Below are 27,495 nucleotides of genomic sequence, written 5' to 3' on the forward strand. Positions count from 1 at the left end.
AGCCTCCTTGAGCTACATCTTTAGAACGTAAACCCGCGACCGCACCGAAAAGCGCACTAAGTCTCCACACGACAAAAAACAAGGTACGTGGCTTCTGATTGGACCAGTGATCAGGCTCGCTTAACGGGGAATGTGGGAGGGCCTCTTCACAAGTTAACAGGGCACCATTTGATTGACTTGCAACTCATTACACCAGTCAGCGAACGAAAATACACAAAATCATTGGGTGGGGGGAGGGGGGGAACCCACAACAACCCTCAAATATGCGGTTTAGCAGCCATTTGGCAAGTGAGGAAAAATTGTGTCGATTTCAATAAAACGTTTTGTGCGACTTAAATGTTTAACTAAAGAATCCGAACATAACAGCGTAAAAGTACCTTAAGTATCTCTTTCAAAGGCCGTGAACGATCTGAGAAGAATGGAAAAGATTTCCCACCATTTGGGACAAAAAATCAATCCCCCCGCTTCCCTTGTCTAGTTCCTCGGCCTCCTTCTCTATTTCATCTCGGTCAATCCGTTTCGGGTCATGTGGCCCGGCCGTTCGCCTCGATTACGTGACCGAAACGATTTGATCATGAGGGCCTGGGAGAAACCCGTACTGGGACTAGACAACCGCTCCCCTCAACTCACACTTTCTTGAACCCTCTCTCCTCCGCTTCACACCCGGTCATCCGTTGTTTCATCATGTGACAAGGGTTGATGGCGAAGGCCGCGCCCGCTTTACTCGGATCCAATCTTCCTTCCACGCAGGGACTTACTAGCCCTACCCTGTACCTTTTCCATTTAAGAAAGCCAGCACTACATGATCCAAGTTTAATATACTTCCATGCTACTGTTTCATTTACAGTGTCGTTAAATATTTAAAATATACAATTCTTATAAGTTAAGAGACGACGCTTTCGACCACCAACGATTTCATTTAAAAGCCTCATCTGCAAAATTTTACACAAATATGACATTTCTTTAAAATAAGGTATTTATTTACTCGCAAGTACGCCTGCTGTAATATTCTTTGCCAAAACAAGACACGAGAAGTTACTTGTCTTCGTTATGTCTTGCGGGCCTTCTGTTTAGCAGAAGTCTTTGCGTTTTAATTGCATACCGGAAATTGTACAACCATGATTACAATAATTGGTCAATGCACTACATTATTTGAACATGGAGTGCTTCAAGGTGACAAATCCACTATGAAATAACATGCAACGATATGAAAAGCTACAAAAATGCATCACAAAAAAGGATAAAAAACGACACATGAACGACGAGACGGAAACCACAAAAGAGAATTTCAATTACAACATAACATTTCCCTTTCCCAAACACACAATATAAAATGTACAAGTAACACATTGCTCAAAACAGAGCGGTTTCCAGTTGAGTGTCATAAAACCAAAACCAAAGTAATTGCTTTGGCCAATCGCAACAGATGTAAACAACACAACGAGCCAATCAGAATTCGAAGCAAATACATGTAACCGGCGTCAAGCGCGGGAAAGCACGTGCGGCGAAAACACGATTGGTTTTGGTTTGGATTCCCATTGGTTGAGAAAGTTGGGCGAGTTTTGTTAACCAATCTCAAAGCGTAGTAATGTAAAACCAAAGCAAACACGAAATTACTTTCGACGCTCAATTGAAAAGCGCTCTATCATCAGATAACTGTAAACAACTATACAAACACACTGACATGTCCTATCACGAAATTTACATAGTAAATCCACTCGTTTAAGCGTCAACGCACGTAAAATCATCGACTTTCTTATTTTCTATACAAAAATGGGACAAATGCTTCTTGCCCCTTACAAAGAGGCAGCAGCAGGCAAAGCTATTTACAGTCCATGTTAACTATTTTCCCTCTATTTTTTTCTTTTGGTCCACGTTTTGCTAGCATCACCACAAACACCCATATTGGTGGCAAGAAATACTAAAAAACTCTATCATTCTATAAACAATTTCAATTCTTTACATCTTCAACCCGTAAAGTGTATGTATTCTCTTATGTCTGTCAGTAACGCGAACCAACATTACTTAACACGCTCTAAAATAAGTTAATTCTCCGGCGTGTAAATTTGTTACTTAAAACATTTTTTCTGAGACTTAGTTCTCGTGGATGCATTTGAACGCGGTGAAATAAGCAACGCAAGTCTTCATACTCTTCGTCTTTGTTATTTTTCAACATTATTTTCCTGCCATTGTCCATGCGACAGATTTGTAAAGTAAGCATGCTGTACGCTGCAAGGGCCGATCCCATTCCCCTCCATAAACTGATACGTTTTCGTACGCTACGTGAGGCTGTTTATTGCCGTTTTTACTGACTTACGAATGAAAACGTTTCAGCAATGGCTTGTTTTATATCTTATCCACAAGCAAGTTTTCTTTCAGTTGATTAGTCTAGCCTCTTCCAGAATGTTTTTTCGCGGTAGTTACATGTGTACTCAACATCGACCACGCAGCGTTGTGTGAGCATCCATTATGTGCGTCACGCGTTCTCTTGCGTGACGTATCCCACATCTAAATGCTTTCAACCAAACATGACACGAAGCAGGGAGATTTACTGACCAATCGTTGTCATTTTATTTTAGTAGCCCGCTACTGCAGTGAAAAATGGTTGATAAGCACCAAACGGGCTGATGGGCGTCTCGGGTGGAGCACCAAAAAATCCGCCCACCTCTGACATCATCTTGCCCGGACGATTTAACGAGCTTGGCTCAGACGCACTTCGATGAATCTTCGGCATTGATCGAATTAGGGACTCTAACGATCCAAGTACCTGCAAATTAAAACAAAATCAATAATGACCAACAAGTGAAACGCTACAGTTGCTCTTTCATAAGCAAAAATGTCGGAAACAGGATTTTTACTACCACTACGAGACACACAAATGGTGCTAGATCGGGCACTTGTTTCGCTCTCTACGATATTGCCAAAATTGGAACTCTCCAGAAAAGGGCTCGGCGGAGCGAATGGAGCGACCACGCGGATCGCGCTAATTAATGTACCTGGACAGTATTCAGGGAACCTTATCCGCAATAGTATTGTGAATCCTGCGATTGCTTCCAACACAATTATTGTAGAAATTACGATTCAAGGAAGCAGGGTATCAGTCACAGAAAAACCGTCCTTGAGTTCTTTTATCGGACCTTGTTCACGATCTCTTGTTCTATATTACAAGATTTTTTAAGCACAAACCCCGTCTCATTTATCAATAGTACAGTCTACGATCCGTATCATAGTATTCATTGATTAGCTAAATTTCTAACTCTTATGAAATATTAGAAATATTAATAACATCACGATTACTGTAAAAAAATCCATTTCTGCTCCGATTATTTTAAATCACTCAAAGTCAATCACCAGTTAGCTTGCGAGAGCAGACACCTACCGCTTTCGTTTCACACGCAAAGCCGAGGCGTCCGCACTTGTTGGCTAATACACCACAACAATTAAAACTAGTAAAAACCAAAGATTAGTGAGTGCGTTCGATGATCTCGATCCCAGGCTCTGTCTCCTTTGCCAAGTTGGTGATGATGTCATCCGCCCCTGCAAAATCTGCGGGGGTGCCAGATACGCGTCCCAAGATCCATTCATTCATTCATTCATTCGTTGATCGATTGATTGTCCCATACAATCTCGACTGCAAACTCAATTAAGAGTGCGTTCTTTCTACGTCGAAGGCAACAAAACATATTCCGACATATAAACAAATTGTGTAGATAATTCTAACCTTACATACCTGTAAAAAGAGTGGTCGTTCATCTCTATTGAACTTGATACAGTCTATTAATAGTTTTTTGAAAATCTTGGGTGTATCGGATCGAAGTTTGCTCATGTCGGGCTTAAGATAACCGCGACCAACCATGTACAGAATCTATGGGTAAAAAGACACGAAATAGGTTACACAAAACCAAGTGAGAAAACAAGAAGGTGTAGAACTTGAATTGACTAAGAACGTGGCCGTTGTCCACGCGCGATACGTTTGGCTCGCGAGTGCTTCAGCAGAACACACCTGCTACCTGGAAAATAACGCGCACAATAAATTTGTCTAAGTATTTGCAAGTAATACCTGGTCTTTGTTGCCCACGTGTGAATAAGGGAGTGAGCTTGTCTGCAGTTCATAAAGCACGATTCCGTAAGCGTAAATATCTGAGCGGAACGAGTAAGGATTGGGATCCTGCATTCGGACCACCTCAGGAGCCTGTGAAAAATCAATTAAAAAATATCCAATAAATGACGTGGTATCCATCAACATCTATTCGTACAGTAACAATTCTTTTTTACTGTATTTTACAGAATTTTGTTAGCGACAACATCATTACGAGCTCTAAGAAGGGCGATAGTTCACAACAACATTCAAGTCTTTCCTTCCAGTAATTATTAGGCACTTGTTTGACGTTAGCGTAAAAGTACCAGTCTGGGAGCTGGTCATTTTGTGAGTTCACTTCTTTGATTAAACAAAGCTTTTCTTAAGTGAATAAACCTTAAAGTCCCTATGAAGCGAAAACTGTTTTTACTGAGGTAGTTACAAAATTTACCCTTTCAAACACGCGATTTCAAAGTTTGAGATTGCTGGGGTAAAAATTGCCGATTTTGTGAGCGTTCAAAGTTTGGCTATTTTACCCTCAAAAATGGTATTCGAATCGCGCGGTCAAAATGCCACATGACAATAACCGCTGACGTCATGTTGGTGCCAAGAATTGCAATTCATCATGGCGGAAGAGAAGAAAGAATATTTCTTCATCGTTGCTGCTTGATGTGTCAAGGCCGTTCATTTCAGAATCGCTAGACATGCTTTTCCCTTTCTACAATCCTCTTTGGCGGCAAGAACGGAATGAGACCTTTGGCACCAACGCGACGTCACAACTTGGAATTCAGCATAAAACTCGACCCAGTCCACCATTTTTGAGAGCAAAATAGCCCAACTTTGAGCGTTCGTAAAATCAGCAATTCTTACCCCAGCACTCTTAAAACTTCGGAATCATATATTTCAAAGTGCAAATTTTATAACTACACAAAAACGATTTTCGCTTCTAAGGCACTTTAAAGTCCTCCTAACCCTTCAATTTGTTTTTTTTTTTTTTTTGGTAGATTTCCATATCTGTGAAGAACTCATTTTCGAAAAATTTTTTAGAAATATTGCATCCTTTTTTTTTTCACGAGCGCTAAAAGTTACTGAAATTTTTAAATTTTTGCGCGCTTTAAGCCCCGCTGGACAAATTTTTGTCTCGTGGGCTCATTAGGAACGAGCCAATGAGAAGCGACCGATATTTGACACTTTCTTAGCTGTGACGTAAGAGAAGGACACCAGAAGGATTCAGAAGGAATCTTATGCATGCTGATTCCTTTCTCTACATTTCGAGAGTTGCTGCATCCAAAAACGATGCACGATGCACGATTGCACGATGTCCTTTTCTTACGTCACGCTCCATATTTGGACACATTTGGCCGAGTGGGGCACTTAAAGGATGTAGATTAAACAAACTATCTCAACTCACCATCCATAGTATAGAGCCGGATGGTTGTTCAAAATTCTGGTTTCCACTCCAGCGTGACTTGATGGCAGCCAAACCGAAATCTCCTATTTTGACAGTTAAGTCTTCCTGGAGAAAAATGTCTGAGTAGAGTTAAGGATACAAAGCAACAATGAGAAACAGAACACTGTACAGGAAAAAAAAAACTTGTTTCTTCTATATTTAACTCAAGATTATGCACTTGCAGAGGTTTCAAAAGGAAACCCAACATTTTGGAAGTTCATAAAAAAATTTATTACAATGGCGAATCGAAAAATGCTCCTCTTTAAACCGTTCCTCTCTCGTCTGTACTTCATTGACATATTTTTTTATTTTACATCAATGTCTGTCAGTTGTTACTTCAAATCGCTCTCACATATTCTAGTTATTGATGTTGAATTGTCCGTTGTGTTGCGTGCCACTAAAGATTTATTTACAAAACAACAACGGGGAAAATCTACTGTTGATTTAGTTTGCGCCACAAGTTCAAAATAGTCTATTATTGTTGCTGGTTGTCCAACATAACACTAAAAACAATGCTCACCAGCTGATTACGTTTTTAACTCTCCTCACCTGCCTACTTTTTATGGCAAGGGGAAACAAGATGTTACGGCACCTAACAGTGTAATGCTTTGTGTCCTCTCCCCCTACAAAATTAACTCATTCACTGACAGATGCTCACCCTTTTTCAAGGTAGCCTCATCATAACGAAACACAATTATAATGTATCTTGAGAATGACATGTTATTCAGTCAGTGACACACGGATACTCAGGAAAAAAACCTTCCAAGCAAAAAAACTACCATCACCAGGAGATGCATTAACACCAAAAACTGAAACATAACTATCCTTTAACTTAAGTTTAACAGGATACTATTTGACTTGAGATCCCTGTGGATTATCGACTTTGCATGAAGGTAACTGTGGACAAAAAAGAAAATGTTATTGCAACCATTGACAACTAGTTAATGCTATGACTATCCTATTCACATGTAAAAAATATTAATTTAAACTCTCCTCTCTTATACATGTCTACACCGCTTCAGTCCAATCTACTCCAGAAATTACAGACTACTGATTGATACAGTCAACTCCCTTCAGTTAGTGGCGGACACCCTCGGGACCGAGAGTTAGTGTCCTTAACAGCGAGAGTCCGTAATAGCGGGAATTTATTTCAGTCAAACGTCTGTAATTTATTTTTACCGGGGATTTAACTGCTGTCCGTATTACTTGGGTGCCATAATAGCAAGGTGTCTGCAAGGCAAGAGTTGACTGTATTATGTTTACTCTTTCCACTACACTAAAGAAAAAATTGGAAAAACAAGCATTGAGCTCAGCTGCACCCTACTCCCTCTTCAAAGTTTTAGTCGAGTACCCCCACCCCCCACCCCACAGGGGTTTTACCAAATTAAACTGGACAAACCAGAGAAAAACTATCAGAGCGAGGATGAGAACCAAAAACAAATTCAAGTCTTGTGTGGCTGCAGGTGCAGACAGTGAGCTCTCGCACCACTGAGATTGTAACAATAAAGTATGGTCTGTATTACTCCATTCCTTGAGCAGTTTGTCTTGCAATGTCAAGCAGCTGCAGAACCTCAAATCTGCTTTCTGTGACATGAAGATGGCGATATAAACTTGACCCTTCACACCACTGAGTGACTATGGCCAGCTCTGGTTTAGCCATACAACCCATGAACAACAGAATGTTTACATGGCGTGTTTTTCTACAAGAAAAAATAGAAGATACAATAAGTGTGCAATTCTGAAAAAGCTAGAAAGACGAAGAAAACCATATTAGAAGTGGGGGGAGAAACAATAGAAAGAATTCCACCTTGTGTTTAAAATATATTCCCACACAAATCAAGTTCGAAGTAATTTCAGTAACAATAATTCTTACTGTAGTTCACCAATTAATTTATCAAATCAGGAAGACAAAATTACAGTGGAACCTCTCCTTACGGACACCTCTATAACACGGACACCTCTCTATTAAGGACAGTTCACTTGGTCCCTAAGAGGCCGAAATTCATATAAAACCTATTCTCTAAAATGGACACCTCTATAATACGGACACTTATTCCTGTCCCCTTGGTGTCCGTAATAAAGAGCTTCGATTGTACCATTTGTTTGTTTATTTGTTTTAGTTTATTCACGTTGTGTTTCTATATGTTTTGTTTTTTGCACCAGTCCCTTTCTTACCCTTTGAGCACTGTGCATCCCACCTGTCTCCCTTCACCCCAGTACTCCTCACTCACCTTAACACAGCAACTTCATTCTTAAACCCTTGCAACTGTTGAGGACTGGGTTCAGACACATTTAACGTTTTAATAGCCACAGCGCCTGTCAAATAAAAACATCATGTAATGTTCTTAGAATGGCCACCGTCATCAGTTACCAAATAAGTTACAGAATTGAATTTGAAATAAATATTTAACAATAATTAGAAATACAAATGAAAATAACAACAAGAACAATAAAAGACTGTGTGACAACTTGAGTTACGCAGAGAGTTTTGCGCGTGTTTGAGCTGTAGATTTAAGGAGGGTTTCTCACGGTCAATAAATATGCATGTAATTTCTAACTCTCATGTAGACACACATTCTATAAAGTATTGTTCTTGTTTCTACTTTCATTTGCATTTCCAATAAGCGTCATATATTTATTTCGAATTCGATTTGGTAACTTATTTCGTAACTGACAACAGCTGCTGTGATGGCTGAAACATGTCTTCTCTTCTTTAAAATTACAACAGTTACAGCTGTGAGTATTTTAGAGGCCATACCATGCCATGTCCCTCTGTACACCGTCCCATAAGACCCTGATCCTATCCTTGGACCACGATGCACTTCTCCTTCAGGGATCTCCCAATCGTCTGTAGAGTTGGTTCTCATCCGTTGCATCTGAAATAAAATGATAATTAACTTTGTCCAGTTTCATGTGTGGACTTCCATCAAATGTTAGTGTAGGGAACTCAAGAGACTGATGCCTCGTTTAGCCTAGGTGCCCATGCCTGGGACACTAGTCTGAACAGAGCTTTTGTTGGTGCCCAAACAAAAATCTGGGCACTGTGCCCGGGCACGGGTACTACCTCCAAGAGTAGTACTCAGGCTGATCTCAACAGGATTTTGCCAGTTCCCACATTTTTTCCACGTGCCTCCCTAGATACAGTAAACAAAATGGTGGGCACAAACACAAACACAATTGCTCATTGGGCACCATGGGGACAAGACACTGGTTTAAGTACCTAGTCTAAACAGGGCCTGAGAAGTTTAATGAAACAGGTCCATGTCTGTGGGTTGTAAATGGTGGATTTTAACTTGCTTGGTCAGCTTCTGTTGTAACCAAATCTTTTGTTTGTCATTGTAGCTGTGTTTGACACAGTACATATATAAAATGTATTTGTGACTTGGGTTTTGAAACTCATAGTCCAAATTATTAAAACATCATCTAAAAAAAATTGGCCATGTGCCCTACAAAAGAAAAAAGAGCCAACAATAAAAAAAAACTTAACCTGTTTAATTTCCGGAGTGATCAATATGTAATTTCTCCTTACATTATAGATACATTGTCAACCAGACTGGTAATGAGAATAAAGAAAATTATCAACTAGGTCATATTGTTTGATGTAACACCAAATTCTGTGAACTAACTAGAAAAGGGAATGTATGGCAGTCAGTTAGGAGAATTAACATTCAGATCATGGGAGTGAAAGGGTTAAACAATAATCACTGGTATCTGTCATGTGGCCAATGGTTCTCCTTGCTATAATAATATTATGACATGTGTCTGACTAACTCCACCTGTCTTGTAGAAACTCTAAACAGTGTGGAATAATCCTTTCCATTTAGTCACACAATGCCCTATCATTTTAGCTTCACTAAAGTGAAATTTGAGGCTCTTTGTTCAGTTTTTATGGTTCACACACAACTTACCGTTCTCTTGGGTTTCTGTGGACTGGGAAGTCTCTCACAAATCGCGGTTCCATTTGGTACAGACTTTGAATGAGGGTGCTCTATTTTGTTGGGGTGTACATTATTTGGGACAATGTTGTTTTTGTTTTCAAACAGCCTTGGGTTAGCAGTGCCACCAACACTTGATGTCCTACTGTGTCTTCTTTGGAGCAACTTGCTGGATTCCACACCTTCACAGACAGAAATCAATGTTACATCTATCACTGTACCTACTTAAAACTGAACATTATCTGGAGCTCACTATTTAATTTTTGAAGGTTCTCTGGAAAAGGATGACTTTTGTATTAGTAACGATTTGCCCTTGAAAACCAAGACCCTGGTTAAAAATAAAAATTAATAAGGAGTCTTAAGGGCGATTTAGACGGTACGATTTTGCCTACGATTTGTCGCATGCGACACGCTTACTCCATGCCTACAACACGAATCGCGTCGTGTAAATCAACCTACAACATCCTTACGACAGACGCACGCAACACAAAAAATGTCATAGGTTTTTTAAAAACATGTTTAAAATTCTAAGACAATCGTAGGTAAAGGCGATGTTGAGTGGCAAGAGTTGTTTACGATTTTTACATGACGCAAGCAGCGCGCGCTCTAGAAATCGCATGCAACAATCGTAAGAGAAAATTGTACCGTCTAAATCGCCCTTTAGATATTGGCCTTGAGTCTTATTTTTCGAAGGTCTTAGTTTTGTCTTGTAATGTAACCACCACCAAAACTCTGACTAATTATCTGTAGGCTATGACTTCTTCTAGAGACCCAAGTAACAAAGACAAGAGAACTCTTTTGTTTTGCTTCAGACAAAAGAAAAAAAATCATTCCCCAATTCCTTGAACTTAAGCCTTGAAGTCAAATACATGTACTTAATACAGAACTGTGCTTGTTACATGCCAATGAGCCTGTACTGCAAAGGAAACTTGGATGCTAAACCATGTTTTACTTCCTTTTCCACCAAGCCTTCACTCCCCAGGGAGCTCAACATAACAAGGTTAAGAACAGTCTCTAATTCAAAAATAAATCATTTTTAGACTGCAAACACTGCACGCTATATTAACATCAACATCAAGTACAGCAAATATGCAAAGCCTCCCAAAAATTTCAACTCAGCCTTTCTGACAGCCTTCTTCAAGGTACCACAATCCAAAAGCCCAGTTCAGAGGTTGCACACTACTGCAGACCGTATCTATCCTAAGACGATTGTATTTTAACATGAGCTACTCCCATCTAGGGGAGGCTCTACCTTGACTAAGTACAACATTCTGAATAGAGGAAGCTAAGACATGCGATGGACCAACCTCAAGCTACAGTGTACTTACTGAAAACAAGCACATTAAATCCTTACCAGATACTGTGCATGCACTTTCCTGCCCAAATGTTGGAACAAATGGTTCCTATGAAACAAATCGCACAACTTAATATTTGAGTCATCAAAAAGATAACACTTAATGTTTGAAATGCACTCCTTGAACATGCACATGCACATGCACTCCTTCGAGCGCCTATTTTTTCACTTAAGTTTTGTTTCACTTTTTCACTGTAACAAAGTAACATTGTGAGCTCTTGAAGTTTCCACAGTGTACATTTGCGGTTCCCTGTTTCAAATTAACATTTCTATAATTATTCTTTGACATCATATCACAGAGAAAGATTAATAAATTGATTAATATCACTAAACTGCACTGCTCAGTTTAGTGTGCATGGTGTCAGGATTCTAGCCCACTGCACGATCGATCCACTATAATAATCATTTATTATTTCAACCCGTACTCAGTCATACCATGTACATGTGGGTAAAGAAAGAGAATGGGGAGTAAACCTATAAAAATTGTCCACGAAAAAGAACATGACGATGGAGAGACAACCTAGTTTTCGGCCACCAGGGGACTGGGCACGATGTCGTTGGAGTAAGACGTGCCATGTGGATTTCCGTCAAGGCTAACTATATTTGTTGTATTATTTATGGAAAATTCTAAAAGAAAGCAAAGAATCTCAAGTAATTCCAGTGGAGTTACATTGTATGTTTGCATTTTTCGGTAAAATTATTTACTAATTTCTTCATTATGTAGTTCTGAATGAAGCTTTAATGAAGCGTTCGCTTGTTGGTTTAGGATTTGGCTCCAAACTTGAATGTTGGACAGAGTTTATTTTGTTCCATCTTTCATTCTTATGGGTGGGTTATGTGTATATTTGTTTACATGTACATGTGTTTCTTTGTTGTATTTTAGTTCTTAGTTTTGCATGTAATGTATGTAATGTCCAGTATGGGAAGTAAATAATTAAGAAATGTATGTAAACGCTTTGAATAATATTTAAAAAAAAAAAAGGTTTTGACCACCAACTCTCCAATCTTCAAATCAAGAGAGTCTGAACTGAAGTCGTGCCTCCAACAAAGGAGACTTGCAACACAGCTAAGCACAGTATGCACTAACCAAAGGGGCATGACCACTTATGATCCTGCTTCTGTACACGTCTGGCGCAGATATTGACCGTTCTCTTGATTTAGCCAATTGTTCATTGCCTGATGCATCTGAGCCATTGTCGTCAACCATAAAAGGGTCCTGACCACGCTCTGAGAGTAAGCTAAAGAAACAAAACAACTGTCAGAGTTGTGCGGAGAAAAGTCCATCATTTGATAAGAAAACAGTGTTTACACTACAAATTGGTAGACAAGGGATCATTGTGCCCCTTATGAGACTAAATTTGGAGGTTTTTGTGTTCACAAAAGGGGCAAACATATCACAAATTTGAGGTTTAATAGTAAGGTGGTTGCGTAAAACTTTTTCTTAATTGGTTCAATCACAAATATTTACATTTGCAACTGAACTTATTTCAGTTTGCAAAGAGACAACTACAAAATGAGTGTAAGTGGTCACACTTGAATACTATTTAAATATTAAGTATTTATAGACATCTTGGACTGCTGGCATCAACTATTTCCATCTGGCAGTGAAAAAGAGCTTAAGTACAGAATATTGCACACATTGCTTTTCTATCACAGGAAAGTAAAAGGAGATGCATCTACACACAGACTATCTTGAAGTGACTCTTGTATTCATTGATTATCCACTCCTCATTTACCCAGATTTTCCACTAGTTTATTCACAAGAATTAACATGTGATGTCTGTAAACAACAGTGCTTATGTTGAAGTTCATTTTTTATCTCAGTTAATTTTTAGTCTTCCTTTGTCGTTATGGATGGTAATGAGTGAGTGTAAAACAAAGGAAAACTAAAAATTAACTGAGATAAAAAATTAACTAAACACTTGCATGTTCATTGTATATTGTCAACTTACCACTCATTTCCCAGTGAAAAAAGATTGTAAAATAGTAACAGTCAAGTACAGACTGCATGCAATTATTTTTATTAGACATATATATATGGATCCAGTTTCTCATATTCCACTTTTCCAGAATCTTATCAAGCCAACACAATTATCTCATTTTGATAAGCTAGATGTAAATCTTATTTGCTAATGTGTTCAGTATGTTTTACGTCTATTCATTCATTTATTTATTTATTTATTTATTTATTTTCATTTTCTGAAGGCTCAGTTACATGTATGAGCACTATTTCGAAAGTCCCAACAAGGCTGGATAACAAAGGTTAAACTCCATTAAGTGACATAATTATCTTTCCACTCTAGGATGAATGAGTGTTCCAGAGACATATTCATGGATGCACTATTGATAAAGATGGCCAAACTAACAATTTCAGCTTATTCCACTTTTCCAGAATCTTATCAAGCCAATTTTCTTCTTCTTCCCTAAGCAAGTTCTCTTCTTCTTCCCTATGCAATTATAATAAACTGCAGTTATACAACTAAAAGGGACACTAAAAAAAATGTGCTACATACAAGGAAATTAAATTTCTGACCAAGACACACCAACCCCTAATCACTTGCCTCAATTACCAAAACCTCTCCCCACCCACTGTGTTTTCCGGTAAACTAGGCTGGCAAAAAAAATTATTATAGTTTTCGGCCCATCCCCTCTCTGCATGTAACGCTACACCCAATTGAGTCAGAAAGAACACTGCGGCAATATCATAGAACAGAAAACAACTAATAAATGGGGTGCCATCCAAGCACCCACCTCCTACAGCTGTAGTAACTCTACATGTATGCAAACAAACTTCTCTCTCTTGTGCTCTGTGAAAGTGCATCCTATATACTCATAATGGCCTGCAGCCTGCACACACTGTGTGCAGGCTATAGACCTTACTTTTTGCAACTGGTAAACCTGTTTTAATATCAATCATAGCAATACATTTATCATTATGATAGTACAATTAACAAAGAAACAAACAACTTACCCAACCACAGCTTGGTCACAAAATGAAGGGACATTTGCAGCACAACGCTGATGAAATTTGTATCCACAGTTCTGACATCTGACAAGGAAGAATAAAACTCCTTTAACAACAATAATGTTGTACTTAGTAGTACACAACTAATTGGACTGAGTATGAAACAAAGCATTTCAGTCAGTACAAAAAATAATTGATATTTCTACACTTGTGGGTTTTTGAAATTCCAAAACTTATAAATGCTATTTCAGTAAGAGAATTTCCAAACCTGGAATTAAATGGCTGTGGTTTCTGAGAAGTTCAAAATGCGACCAATGGTAATGTTGATAGTCTTGATTATAATGGTGGCAACATCAGAAATCAAAAGAAGCTTGGTTCAACTTGGGGCCCATAATTTTTGAGACACATTCTGGATATTCCAAAACCAGAATGCCTCAAAAAATCAAATAATAATGATATTCTTCTTCTAAAACTAAAAAGAACTCAATTCTTTTACTTTGGCCATATGGATATTTTTCAGGACTGGGAAACAGAAACAACATAGTGTAGATTATTCAGTGTATTCCTTTTTTTCAAAATACACAGAAATTTATGTCCTAAAAACACATGTGCCGTTGATCACCACGATTGTAGAACATTATGATCTTCTTTCTAAGTTCTGTTCATCATACAGAACTAAGTTCTGTTTGTTGTTAATGTAATTACAACTCAGCAACACCAGTAAAATTGATAATAGCTGGTTAAACTGTCTGCATGTTAGTGAAAGGCTCAGTGAAGAGAAAAAAACAAAGAATTACCATACCTGAATCCTTGCAACAACCGCTGCTTACAACTGTCACAAAGAGGAAGAGTCAAGAATGTTTTTCTTGTCTGCAAAAGAGCATTTTATCACACCGTTACTTCAAGTTGATTCAGTCATGTGCAATAAGTCTTCTATATCATGGAATTCACCTATTTTGCAACAGTTACAGTATAATTAAAGGCAGAGTCTTTAGAGGGTGTTTCCTGCTTGTTCTCTAATGCCCAAGGTACAACCTAGTTAAGGGTAAATATCACTAGGCCATTAAATGATTTAATTTTGCCCACATTAAAATTCATTTAACTATTTCCCTTAGAAGTAAAGCTTGATTTACAAGTCAGCAATGTATTAATTTTTTCTTCTAAGAAGTGTGTAAATAGTCTTTGCTCCTCTGCTGCTATTGTGGAATGAAACCTGATACCATCAACAATTTCTGATGCACCTAGCATTTTGGTTGCATAGTATTTCAACAGAGAAGTCCCTGTTTTGGAATAAAGGATGGCTTCAGTTGCTACTTTTTGGATTTTCATTTTCGATCAATGCATTTTGATTTATGAAAGTTGAAAATGCTAAATTACTCAGCAGTGGGTGCATACTACAGATATGTAAATTTTTCCTGTTTACATTTCTAACGCCATCTCACTGATTTAAATTTTACCTTGAAGGAAATTTAACGAACAGTAAAGTTGCTTACTCAAATAAACAAACAACAGAAGTGAACTTATGTCAAAATTGCAACGACAGTCGGATTGCTGCACACTCAGCAGAATCACGAAATTTCTGCACTACAGAAAATGGTGCCCATGGAGTGCTCGCCCCAATGAATCTTGGTTGAGCTACTGGTCCTTTAAGTAGCCTCTTGCCATTCTCAAAGGGCAGCATCTTAATGGGGTCTGACTGTTTTTACAGACATAGAAATCGAATGAAACTTACAAAACTGTGGGAGAGTTGGCTGGTCTTTGGAAGGTCATCTATTCTCTCGACTGAAAGCTGTTGACAACAGAAACAACAAAATTCCATACTGTTATCCAACAGCCTGTTCAAACTTTTCAACAAGTGGAAAGCATCACTTTTGCTTGCATTTATGCTCTTATCCAGAGTAAACTGAAGTACAGTTAGAAACTATTCTCATTATCAGCTAAATAGCTTGGGGTGCAACAAAAGAAGTATAATTATGTAAAAATAATGTTCATGTTTGTTTATTTTGTCTTGAAGACCTTTGCAGTAGCCACAGACAGCTCCTCAAAATTTGCTGGCATAAGGTGACTGCTATATACAGTTGATTATTTGCTGCTCACTTCACATTAGACTTTGCCTTCACTGATGAAAAGACAAGAAAACAAGCAGCCCTTCCAACCTGCCATTTTATACATGTACTGATCCTCACAATGAAAATAAATTAAAGTAATCCATCAGTATTTGTTGTATTCCAAAACAAGAGTTGTTGCTACAACAAAAATTAAGAGAACTTAGCCTTGGAGCCAATTCCAAAAACAGATCAATGTCAAAAACACAAAAAAAATTACATAGAGTTGTACAATGTATGCAAACACTTGACATATTTAAGCAGTTACTCTACCTTGTCTAAACACTACTGCCAGAGTAAAAACATGATTAAAAATTAGGTTTACTCTGAATTAAAACTTTTGTGACAGTCAACTAAAATACAAATTATTACTAACTTTGCCTAACTTTTAGATAACATCAAGATTAATGCATGGGGTTCTCTGACAAAATTAATTTTGTTTTCTTTCTACTTATGACATACAGACGTATATGTAGTGGCCTTCATTGAATAAACATGAGAATGCTTTGTGTTCTTTTACCTCGTCTCCTTCCACAAAACTTGACAGCTCTGTGTCCCAACTGATAATGTCCCTGTAGTGACAATAGTAATTTATTAAAAACATTTATATTACCTAGTGTACAAATTTGCAAAAAAACAAAACCCCGTGGCCAAGTATTGGTAACACTTAGGATTTCATCCACAGATCCAGGTACCATATTGTGCAGATTAAACAGTACCACAGGAAAGGACTGCTCAGTACACTTAATTTGGATCATGGTACTACAAATTCAAAGTTAGAAAAAATAAAAAAATAGTTGCTAGACCCCTGTCCAAAGCCAAACAAAGAGCACCACAAGAAAGTACCAGTAGCTCAATGGCTTTCATGTGAGTGGACATACACTGTACTTCTTCATATTTTCTAGTAGTTGTTGTTGTTTTCCTTTTTTTTCTTCTTGTTTTTCTCTTTTTTCACCTCATTGTTCCAGGTGGCTGCTGTCCAGAGTATAGTGAGTTGTAGACGAGGTGCCATTAATTTTTTTCAGGCTGAGGATGTCAGTTTGTCCAACCCCCCTATCGATACTCAAAACTGCTTTATAAATTTATTTAATTAGTTTAAATGTTATTTTCATACCCAAAAGTGGTTAGAACAACAAAGAACATCAACTGCAAGAGCTATTCATCACCATTCAACTGAATGGTTACACTTTAAGATTTCATCCACAGACTCAATACTTAGATCCAATAACACAACAAACTGTATAACCAAAGCAAAGTACAGGGCTTCTGGTATTTCGCGCGGTCGCGGAGCCGCGAAATTTAGGTATATCCGCGGAATCCCGTGAAATTCACAAAAAAACGCATAATACCGCGAAATTCATTAAAAATCCTACCAAATACATGTTGGTACAACATATTTGAAACTTATCTTGGCTACTAGGGCTGTTTACTTTCCATAAATGCAAATTTATCTTGAAATTTCGTCACTGCCACGAGTAAACATTACGTACCATAACTACCAGGCGTTCTTACATTAATGTTGCAAAAAACTGGGCACAAGAAATGAGAAGACTTTTCGGTGACACTATACGAGTTGGGAAAGGAAACTGCTGTCTGTAGTAATGCAGGCACATGTTTAATCATATGTGCAGGACACAATCGAAGACACAACAATGTTTTGACTTCACAAATGGATTTGAACCTTCGATCACGAACAATCTTGCCTTGTAAACTGCAAAGCAACACAAGAGACCAAGGAGAGAAAAGAAATTTATTGCATTGCTGTGTTCAGCTCTAAATTGCGGCTGAAAATGGAGGTCAACTGGCCAGGCGTTTCGGTAACGCTTATGTTTTTCTTGTAGCTCAAAAGAAGACAGTACAATTGCCTTGAGAACTGTGTTGGATGAACTTTTGTGTTTTCTTTCTTGCCCTGAATTTGACATCCTTCCAATATATCTTTTTTTCTGGAATCTTTCTTTTTGGCTTTCTTCTTTGTTTTTCGGCGAAATTTGCCCCGAAAATTTCCGCAAAATCGCCCGTTTTCTCCGCAAATTTGTCTCCATAAATCCCGCGAAATTTGTCTTTTTTTCCCGCGAATTATCAGAAGCCCTGAAAGTACTGCTCATTAGAATCAGCACTGTTCAGGGCCACTAGAATACTAAACAGTACCACAAGAAAGAACGGCTCAATGGCTGTCAGCTGCATAGTCACACTTCAGAATTTGACCCACAAAATAAATGTTTGAAGCGTCTTGTACAGCATAACAAACAGTAACACTAGAAAGTCCTTCTTGATAAAATTCAATTGAATGATCAAACTTTATCCAAAGACTGAAAATTTAGAACTAACTTGAACAGTATAATAAACAGGACAGGAATGTAGTGTTCAATAGTTTGAATCTCAATGTTGGCAGTTAAAGAGTTGATCCGCAGACCCAAAAGTTAGAACTCCCGTAAATGACTCATCGACAAAGTTTCAACTACAGCTGACATGTAGACAGAAGGGAAAATATTAATCCACGAATTGCAACAGAATGATGTTAGGTAATGCAAACATCAAATTTAACAAGGTAGCCACCTTGAGCCACAATGGCATATTAGGCAGGTTTCGGGGGTTAAACCTCTTGTTCTCATTCCTTTATCCAAAGCTTCTCTTAAGGTGACATCAGGTCGGCATTTCACCTGTGCAGAGGAAAAATGATTAACACTGTCAAGAATGCATACATGTAGTGCTCTGTATTTTTCCAAGGTAATAAGGTCATATATTTGTAAACAGGACAGAACCATGTCTTGGCACATCTTATTTATAATTAAATGAAATTATTCTAGTTTTATTTTGAAGGCCTTTTTTCCCAAGACAACAAAATTATATTTTGATGTACTCCAATCCAAATTCAATCTGCACCATCTTTTCAAACCGCAAGAATGTATTTTATTTGATCACATTAATTTCACAATGTAGTAAATTCATACTGCAAAGGTTATGCAACTCAGTCAATGACTGTCATATGCACATGGAGGTTACATAACCTATGTCTATGCTATTCTTTTATCCTGCAATAATAAAATTAATATTTTTACTTTTGAAGGGTTGGGAATTCACATTTACATTCTGTAAGGCTAGGTGGTAGAAGTTTTGATTTAAAATATTGATGAGTCAAATGCAAAATTCCCAGTCCAAAGAAATATAATTTTACTGCTAATGAGATATGAAATAAAAAACTGAGAACAAATGGGCAGCTTTATTGCCTTTTCTGCTTAAAAGACAGGGCATGTCATTAATATTTTTTTTTCTTTAAGTAAGCAAGAAATGTCTTAGTTTACATTTCCTTTTGTATAAATTCATTTTAACTGAAAATGAAATAGATCGAATTCAATCAAATCCTAGCAGTATACAGGATGTTTATTGCATCATTGAACCTAGTTTAATGGCCTTAGTTCCCACGAGTCTCCTGTAGCTCAGTGGTAGAGCATCTGAACTAGTAATCGGAAGGTCTTAGGTTCCACTCCTGATAGGAGCACTCAGTTTTTTTTTCCGAGTATGCCTGTGTCACTCACTGAAAAAATAAATGTACCTTTTTCACTGTTTTAAATTTTATAGCATTGTGACAATATAATGAAAATAATTTAAAAAACATGAGAGCAAAAGGCAGTAAGGCTTGTCAGTACAGCAACGACTAAAACATTATGTGGCTTCTACCAGCTGTTCCTATTCCTACATGTATCTCTCTGCATGTTGAACATACATTGTACACTCGGCAATTTTCTTTCTACAGCCAACAAACACATCATATTTACCAAAATGGACTTTCAAATGAAGATATTAGACACGTGTAGGTTTGAGGTCCTCTGTTGTTGTCATGGAAACTGACTTACACCATAATTATTGGTGAAATTGCTAATCTCAGTAACATGGTAAACTGCTTTGGACAAAAGAAACACCTTTAAACTGTGACTGGGAATAACTGACTGGCTTAGGGCATAACCAACCTATACTACTTTTGACATCATTTTGTGTTGTTTTAGCTCAGATTCACATCATTTTTTTCAGGTGGTCATTGATTCGTTGTCACCTCAAATGACACCTCAATATATCATCCACTGCTTTCTGCTTTGTTTTGTGTAAAAACAGAAATCTTGTCCAATCATGGGCTTTTACTCCAAACAAAACACAAAAACAAAAAGATCTCAGAGCAAATGTTTCCTAAGGAATTAAGGGCCACATGCAAGCAAACTGAGCAATCTAAACAACTCTATATGTCAATAATTATTATGGCCAGAGCCCATCCACTGCCATCTAAATATGATGCAAAACCAACAATTTCAATGAATACTTACCACTGTGTATTGATGATTTGGGAGGAACACTCGTATGTGAGCACGGAGAGGAGGTGAGAAAGGATGGTCGCTCCCAGTAAAACTACTTCTTGAGCTAGGAATTGGTGATGTAGCACCTGAAGATGAGGGCGTAGTGCAAGGTGGGCTTGGCTCTGCAGATGACGTTGAGCATGTCGCTGATCTTCTCTCCAATAGCAGCTTCTCTCGGGTTCTCAATTCAGTTAGTTTATTCTTCAAGTCCACATATTCCTTGAAAAGTAATCAAAGGGTTTGTCTTAATACTGCTCTGGGAAAGAATTCTGCACAGCCCAACACATTAGTTATACATGCGATACTGTCATACTACCCTTCATACAGCAACCATAAAATGACAGACTTTGACTTGGAAAATGTATACAAGATCAATGCATGGGGCTGTGTGGAAATCTTGCCCTGGTCAGGGTTGTTCAAAAGCCGATTAACGCTAATACCCAATTAAAAGTTAACAGGTTTTCATCTCACTCATTAAAAATGTTTTTAAAAGCTAATTAAAAGCTAATGGTAAAGAAAAACATAAGTCAAAACTTAGGGGCAAAAATCTTTAAGCAAAAATTATCAATTAAACTCGAGTCAAAGTTCACATTAACCCAGGATTAACTTAATCAGGCTTGGAACAACTGGCCCATGTTTTGTTCGAGTTCGAAGTGATCAGCAGAGGCTATGATGATCAGATCCACATGAGAAGTTCACATGATTTCAAGAAAACAGACATGGGGCAACCTTTGCTAACCCACAAAAATTAAAGCTGAAAAATAAACTGCAGTACGTGACACTTTGTAAACTGGAATAATAGATATGATCCAGGAATAACAAAATAAGGGTCATAGACGTTCCGTCTTGGATTTCTCTTTGAGAAAACAGCCAATACAATGTATTTTAGACCACAACACAAGAGTTTAAAATGCAATTATTTGCTTAGATCTTTACGAGGACCTTTCACTCAAAAATGAAACCACTTCTGTCTAGAATGCCCCGAGTAACAAGATTGTTCGCACCCGCTTGAGATGGCTAACATGATAGGGCAACGAGTGAAATGAGAACTTCTTTGATTAGCTTTCATCACCGCAATTATGCAAGCTAGAATTGACCGAGAAAAATAAACGTCTTTCATCTCGGAGCAAGTCATTTGAAAATGGATTTGTACTCTTTGTGGCTTACTTAATCAACAAAAATATCACAAAATTGCTTTACCTGAAGGTAAAGCGAGCAAAATAATCAGACATCGTGAGTGTACACTACGATGTTTAGTCTAAACCCCAATAACAACATGCGTGAAGGGCAGGTTGATCATCAATATCGGAAACTTACATGGAATGCTCTGAACACAACAGATACAACCTAACGCTAATGAAGTTACGATCAATCAGCATTTCTACCAATGATTATCAAGAAATGGGAAAGGAAAATTCGCTAAGTTAGAGCCAACAATGAGTTTGCTAAAACCAGATACGTGACCTATAGACCCGCACTGTGAATGATGAACACCATTCGTGCGTTCAACTCCACAAAGCATATTGTAAGATGTTTTTCAGACACATGTATATGTATGGTCGACGAAACGGAAGTTCATTAATTTGAAAAACTTAAACTTATCGGGTAGAGAGATCGTTCGGATGCACCAAAAAAGGAATGACTTCATCCACGGAAATAAGACTAAATAAGCTGAAGGCTCGAGCTTGCACAGGCATCAAATTTAAAATACCAGAGAATGGCGACAACAATTTCCTTTTATGTTGCGTGTAGCAAATGCGATAGTACTTCAGATATTCAATTTGAATTAAGGCATAAAAGTCCAGACCTGACCAAATATCCAAATAATTTTAATTACAAGTGAAAATTTGTAACTTGCGATTCGAACGTGCAGTCGCCGAGATTTCGATTTGCACCGCATCATACGTGACAAAATTAAACGCTGCAAAAAATAATTTAAAAATATATTTACTGCAAATATGTAAAATGTCGCATAATGCTTCAAGAGTTTTACATTTTTCTCAGACATCTCTAGCCCTGAGCCATTCGAAAAATTACCAATCATATTTTGCTTGCTATAGTCAGTAAAATTGTCACCCACCTCCAGAAATATCGACGGCGGATGTAGTACATTTAGAAATTGTCCCTCTATCTTGTCCAAATTTTCCTTGGTAAGCTTGATCACTTTCTGTAAGCTGTTCACCTGCAAATGAGTTGAGCACGACGAATATGAGGAAGATTACTTTCGTCGTTCATAGATTGCAATAATAACCGTCTCCGTGTTATGCACCAAATCGAGCAAAACAAAACAACTTATGCTCCGCAGGTCTGCACGAAAGCGACAATCGAGCAAAAACATGGCACAGACAACCTCGCTAAGCCTTCACAGTCGTTTTGAAAAGTGTTAAAGTACATTGCAAATTACCTCCACTTCATGATTCGTGCAATTCTGGTCGAGATCTTCAAAAGCTAATGTGTGTTGAGCATCTACCGCCATGATTATTTCTTTTCAGGAAAAGATTGTGTCACGTGACAAGAACGCTCCAGAGTAAACTCCGAAGAACTCTGGGAAGAGTTATCAACCATGTTGCTGTGGTTACGACAAAGATTGTTATTCAAGTTCCTTTAAAGTTTGTTATATGCAAATGTAGAGAGCTTCTCTTTTAGCCGTAAAAGGAAAGTGTGTCATGGCGAGACAGGAAATATCATTAGTAATAAACTTCTGCGCTGGCGGAGCGGCAAACTGCAAGAAGCAACAAAATAAGGTCATGCATGTTGTAAAAAAAATAAATTAAATTCCATCACGTCTTTTCAGAGCAAGGAGTTGAACTGAGGGTTTACATGCTGACATATCCCTCAATAAAAAAAAAAAAAAGATTTTTCCAAAATATTTTTTCCTTGGTCACTGACTTGCTGGCTCCAACTTCCGCACTTTTCATTGCAATCCGGCTTGGACCACTTCACAGCTCGCCCACTTGTTGTAATTAATTTGGCCACAAAGGAGGTCAGTTTCCTTCCGATGTGTCGCCACACTCCTCTCGTCTGTTTTACACCGTCATAGTTCATTTACTGCTTTTCAATCACTTAAAACAAGCCGGAAATGCGTAATGACTTTGACTCTTATGTGGGCGATGCAACTGATAAGATTAATATGCGTCTCTATTGACCATCGTATCTTCTACATAAACGTTTGACAAGCTAGTGGAAAACTAAAGATGGCCAACGATGTGATACGAGAACAGATGCAACATGACTGTTGCTCTCTTGTTCCTTCCTTGTACCTTCTCTCACTCGGCGACATTTTTTTCTCGTGGCAAGAAGTCTTTATTTCGAGGTGTTTTTCGCGTTACAAAACGATAAGCAGGAATTTTAAACAACAAAAGCAGCCAGACATACCTACAGTAACTTGAAAATCACCCGAAACAGGCCAAAATAATGTTATAGTGTCAGTTACGGTGAGTATTGTGGTGCAAAGATAAATTCCGTTTGTTTTCAGGCGTTACGTGCTTCTTTTTTTCTTCTATAACTTCCTTTTTCGCTCCTCTTTCGGTCATCGCCGCAAAGTCTCCTTTTGATGGAATTAGTGAGGCCCCTGGTGAGGCACGCGAGATACAACCGATGAAAACCAGCCCAGAATCTCAGTAAATCTGAGCTTCCATCGGCGTGGCGGTCATTTGTTTAGGAATGAACGGCTACCGCACGTCACGTATACTGAATTGTACAAAAGAAACCGATCTTTTTGCCCCTGGGTATTCTTCTTTAACTCTGTTTAACAGACCCACTTAGAGGATTCAAAGATGTCGACAGTAATTCGTGAGGGTCCATATGGCCAGCCCCGATTACTTTCAGATTTGCATCATTCTACCGACCGATCTTTGTTCTTTTTACGTGGTCAGCCTGGCTTAGAAGACTTTCTTTTCTCGTTTTTGATGGGTGATTGTAAGGGGTATAACAGAAGAAACCACGGGAATGAGGTTACTATGGAGATTTGAATAACGCTATAAAGAATAACCTACGGAGATTTTACCAAAATCCAGATCCGAATCCGACTGTTTGGAATAGAGTTGAAATATTGTATCTTGTTCATTAAATCTTGCATAAACCAAAACTTGGTTTTGCGATGATTTCTCTTCTCGCGGACTCGCCTTTTTCCTTGTTTCTAAGAATAACGCATTTCTTATGTTCATGACCCAACTTTAATCAGATAAATTTTAGGGTATGCATGTACCAAATACATTCAGATAAGACAGACATATTTTCAAGCCAAATTTCAAAAATGGGCCTTAAAATCGAAAAGAGAAACGTTTGCGAGCTAATGCAAACATTACCACTTCCCTAAATTTGGTAACTAAAAGAAAGAAGCCTCCTTATTTTACAAATCTCGCGCTTAGTGTCTATGGTCACCTAGCGTTAAGTACCTTGCTAGCAGAGCGTTTCTTTCTGGCCATTTGTTTAGCATGTACCTTACAGAGTATGTCTTCGATTATGATCGAGGCCATATGGAAGCAATGCATTCTCGCCGGTCAAGTCTCGTTCCCAGGGTCTCTCCTCTTTCCGATCCTGGGAACGAGGTTGGTTCAGTTAGCCATCACATTTTTTCGTACGGATTCTATACTTAAAACTTCAGTTGTGTTCTAAGCAAGAGAAGAATAATATAATATAAAAAATGACTTTATTTTAGTGTCCAAGTATTTAGTGCTGTAGGGCAGTGAATTGAGGACACTGTACTGATCAGGCCCATGCAGAGTCATAACCACGTGCATTTGGTAGACAACTAGTCTCCTACGCAGCCGTTCTCAGTGTCGTCACGCAACGCTCCTCCCCAAGCGTTGCGTGACGACACTAAGAACGGCTGCGTAGGAGACTAATAGACAACTGGCCCGTTGGTTGTTCTACCAAGAGTTCTACTTTTTGCCTTGCTACACCATGCTGACGAGAGTCAACCAGCTGGAAACAAGTGTCTACGGTTGCATTTTGATTCTCGGTTTGGTCTCTATCATGTCGCTGACGTGCAGTCGTGTTAAGTTTTCTACGCAATCAGATCAGCCTTGCAGTTTTCAGACTTATAAATCAATGCCGGAAATAAATATGTAAACTGAACATAATATTTGTTAAAAATCTCTGCTAATGGAAGGCAAACCAGTCGGCTATTAATTTACAAAGCGTGGCCTTGGATTTGAAAACGGGGCTACCGTGAAACAAATCCAAGTGGTCAGAACACGTTGGACTTGAACCCAGGGCCTCCCGGATTGTAAGTCCGGCGCCCAAACCACTCGGATGATACATTTTGGGCGCCAGATACGCACACCGACCCTCCGGCGTCACACCGACCACCGGCAATGAACTCATACCCAGATGTCTGTCGACAGCTCGGTCAGCAAAAAGTGAAAAATCCTTGGCTGGAGGTTGATCTGTGAGCGGATGTACGCGGTGGCACCACAGATGGCCGTTGGGCCACAGTGTCCGCTGACCAAGAAGCCCAGACTCTGTACGGCTCTGGTAACGATAGGTGCAATACCGGTTAAGATGTTTTGGTTCTGAGTTTGGTGTCATCTCGGAGTTTTAAATCAAAAAGCTCTGATATCGATATGAAACTCGTTTATTAACGTTGAACTCACCTCCCAGCCACGCACAGTAAATTCGCAAGCCCAGTATGGATCACATGCCAATCTCTGCAGAGTACTGGACCCAATAGGGTAATCAAAGGGCAAAGAGGACCTCTTGCGATCGGCGATATGAAGGCAAATCACTTGATCCCCCCTCATGCCGCAAAACACAGTCATCTGTAAAATAAAAACTCCAGCTCATTGGGCCAAGGAGGCTGTGTATAGAGGGGACAAGAGAATACGAACTGCCCGCTTCCTGTTATGCCTCCGAGTTCCTGAAGAAGTGAAGGTTCTAGATCATATTTCTCGAAAAATAAAAGGATCATTACACGTGAAGTTCAGTTCATATCCTTCTAAGAACAAAATTTGGTTGCTGGCTACAAAATCAATTTTCATGGAAATGTAATTATTAATTCAATTTCTCTTTACTGTTAAGAAAAATAAAATAAGTAAAGGGAAGATTACAGCTCATGGCTGCCGTTCAGAGCGGCCACGTTTCACGGGACAAAACCAGCCATTTCACGCTTACTGCGAAATAAAGTGACAAACAAACGGGTTTAAGGAAATACAGTATTGCATACCCCCTCGGCTCTTCTTGAAGTGTCACGTCTCTTTGTAGTTTTGCCATTGCAGAACATCAAACAAAGTTTCGCCATTCGCTCTTTTTCTCCGCCGCTGCGCTTTCAGCAACTCGGTCTCTCAATGCATCACGTTTTCTCGCTCAGATTTGTGCTATTTTTTTAGCAGTGTTTTGCAATTTCTGTGCTTTAGTCTAAACACTCTTTTTGTTTAACATTGGTCGCGAGGAAAATAAACTGGCGAGACGCTTCGTAATGAAAGCAACATTTCAGTTTGCGGAAAATCTTAACAGGTGAATTCTTGAGAACTTACAAAACATTGTTGGTGTTTAACGCACTGAAATCTGATCAGTATAAAAAAGTAACGCTTATTTAAGCAGAGCTAGAAATATCTCACAGAAAATAACATAACACTTACCTTGAACAAACAAAATTAATTCTACTCTCCAAAAAAGGTACCCAACAATTCTAAAAGATGTTTTCTCCTCAACGCTATTCAAGTGCCGACGAAAAGGGGACGTGCGTAGAAACTCTTCAGCGTTTCAGTCTTGGTAGCTGTAATTCTTCAACGGCAATTGTAAATCAAAGTAAACCATGTGAGGTAACGACCGTCGATGGTGCACATGTTTTTTCCGGGCTTCGTTCAGTATGACGTCCATTAGGAAAATTTGTAACCCTGACTGTAAGTGCAAAATTTAGTGCCGAGCCAACATCTTCTGATTAATAAATTGCGTTGTTAAGGGGTCTAGAGCTATTGAACTTCCTGGATGTTGAAATTGACTACGTTTTTTATACGTGCAAGTGAATAAAGATGTCAGAAACAAGTCGATCTTATCTTCGTGGTAAAACGTCTCAAAACAATGCAGGCAATTAAACTGTTTCAAGGCGATTCTGTTTTGAACTACAAGTAGATTCATGGTCTTTAATGATCAAAATACGCTACAATAGTAGTGCTTTAAAACTAACAACTACAAAAAACAGATTTTCTTACGCTTTATGACACCAGGACTTCGTGTAAAAGAACATTAAGCTGTTTTGAGCGGAAACATTATCGGCTGTTTTACTTTATTTTCTGCCAATAGAAGACAGGGTTTGGCCT

At 38.5% G+C, this 27,495-nt stretch overlaps 1 protein-coding gene across 2 annotated transcripts; it reads right to left on the reverse strand.

Annotated features, from left to right (window-relative positions):
* Positions 1–1,868: 1,868 nt before the first annotated feature.
* LOC146484223 (serine/threonine-protein kinase A-Raf-like) lies at positions 1,869–26,952 on the reverse strand. 2 transcript variants are annotated; one of them, XM_085105015.1, is made up of 20 exons: positions 26,815–26,952; positions 25,831–25,995; positions 22,314–22,415; positions 20,204–20,452; positions 18,444–18,547; positions 16,408–16,459; positions 15,515–15,571; positions 14,585–14,652; positions 13,789–13,866; positions 11,905–12,055; positions 10,818–10,866; positions 9,437–9,645; positions 8,287–8,404; positions 7,760–7,844; positions 7,052–7,228; positions 6,379–6,425; positions 5,490–5,608; positions 4,061–4,192; positions 3,731–3,865; positions 2,433–2,767 (listed from the first exon to the last, which is right to left on the reverse strand). In XM_085105015.1, exons 2-20 carry the CDS (start codon positions 25,993–25,995, stop codon positions 2,576–2,578), a joined length of 2,289 nt encoding a protein of 762 aa, XP_084961141.1. In that variant the 5' UTR covers positions 26,815–26,952; the 3' UTR covers positions 2,433–2,575. The 2 variants fall into 2 exon arrangements, with proteins under 2 accessions (XP_084961142.1, XP_084961141.1); XM_085105016.1 differs by lacking the exons at positions 25,831–25,995; positions 26,815–26,952 and adding an exon at positions 22,638–22,806 and having other exon boundaries at positions 1,869–2,767.
* Between the last annotated feature and the right edge of the window lie 543 nt (positions 26,953–27,495).

The sequence above is a fragment of the Pavona decussata genome, unplaced genomic scaffold (genome assembly GCF_977016875.1).
Source record: "Pavona decussata unplaced genomic scaffold, jaPavDecu1.1 SCAFFOLD_36, whole genome shotgun sequence".
In the NCBI taxonomy this organism is placed as follows: domain Eukaryota; kingdom Metazoa; phylum Cnidaria; class Anthozoa; order Scleractinia; family Agariciidae; genus Pavona; species Pavona decussata.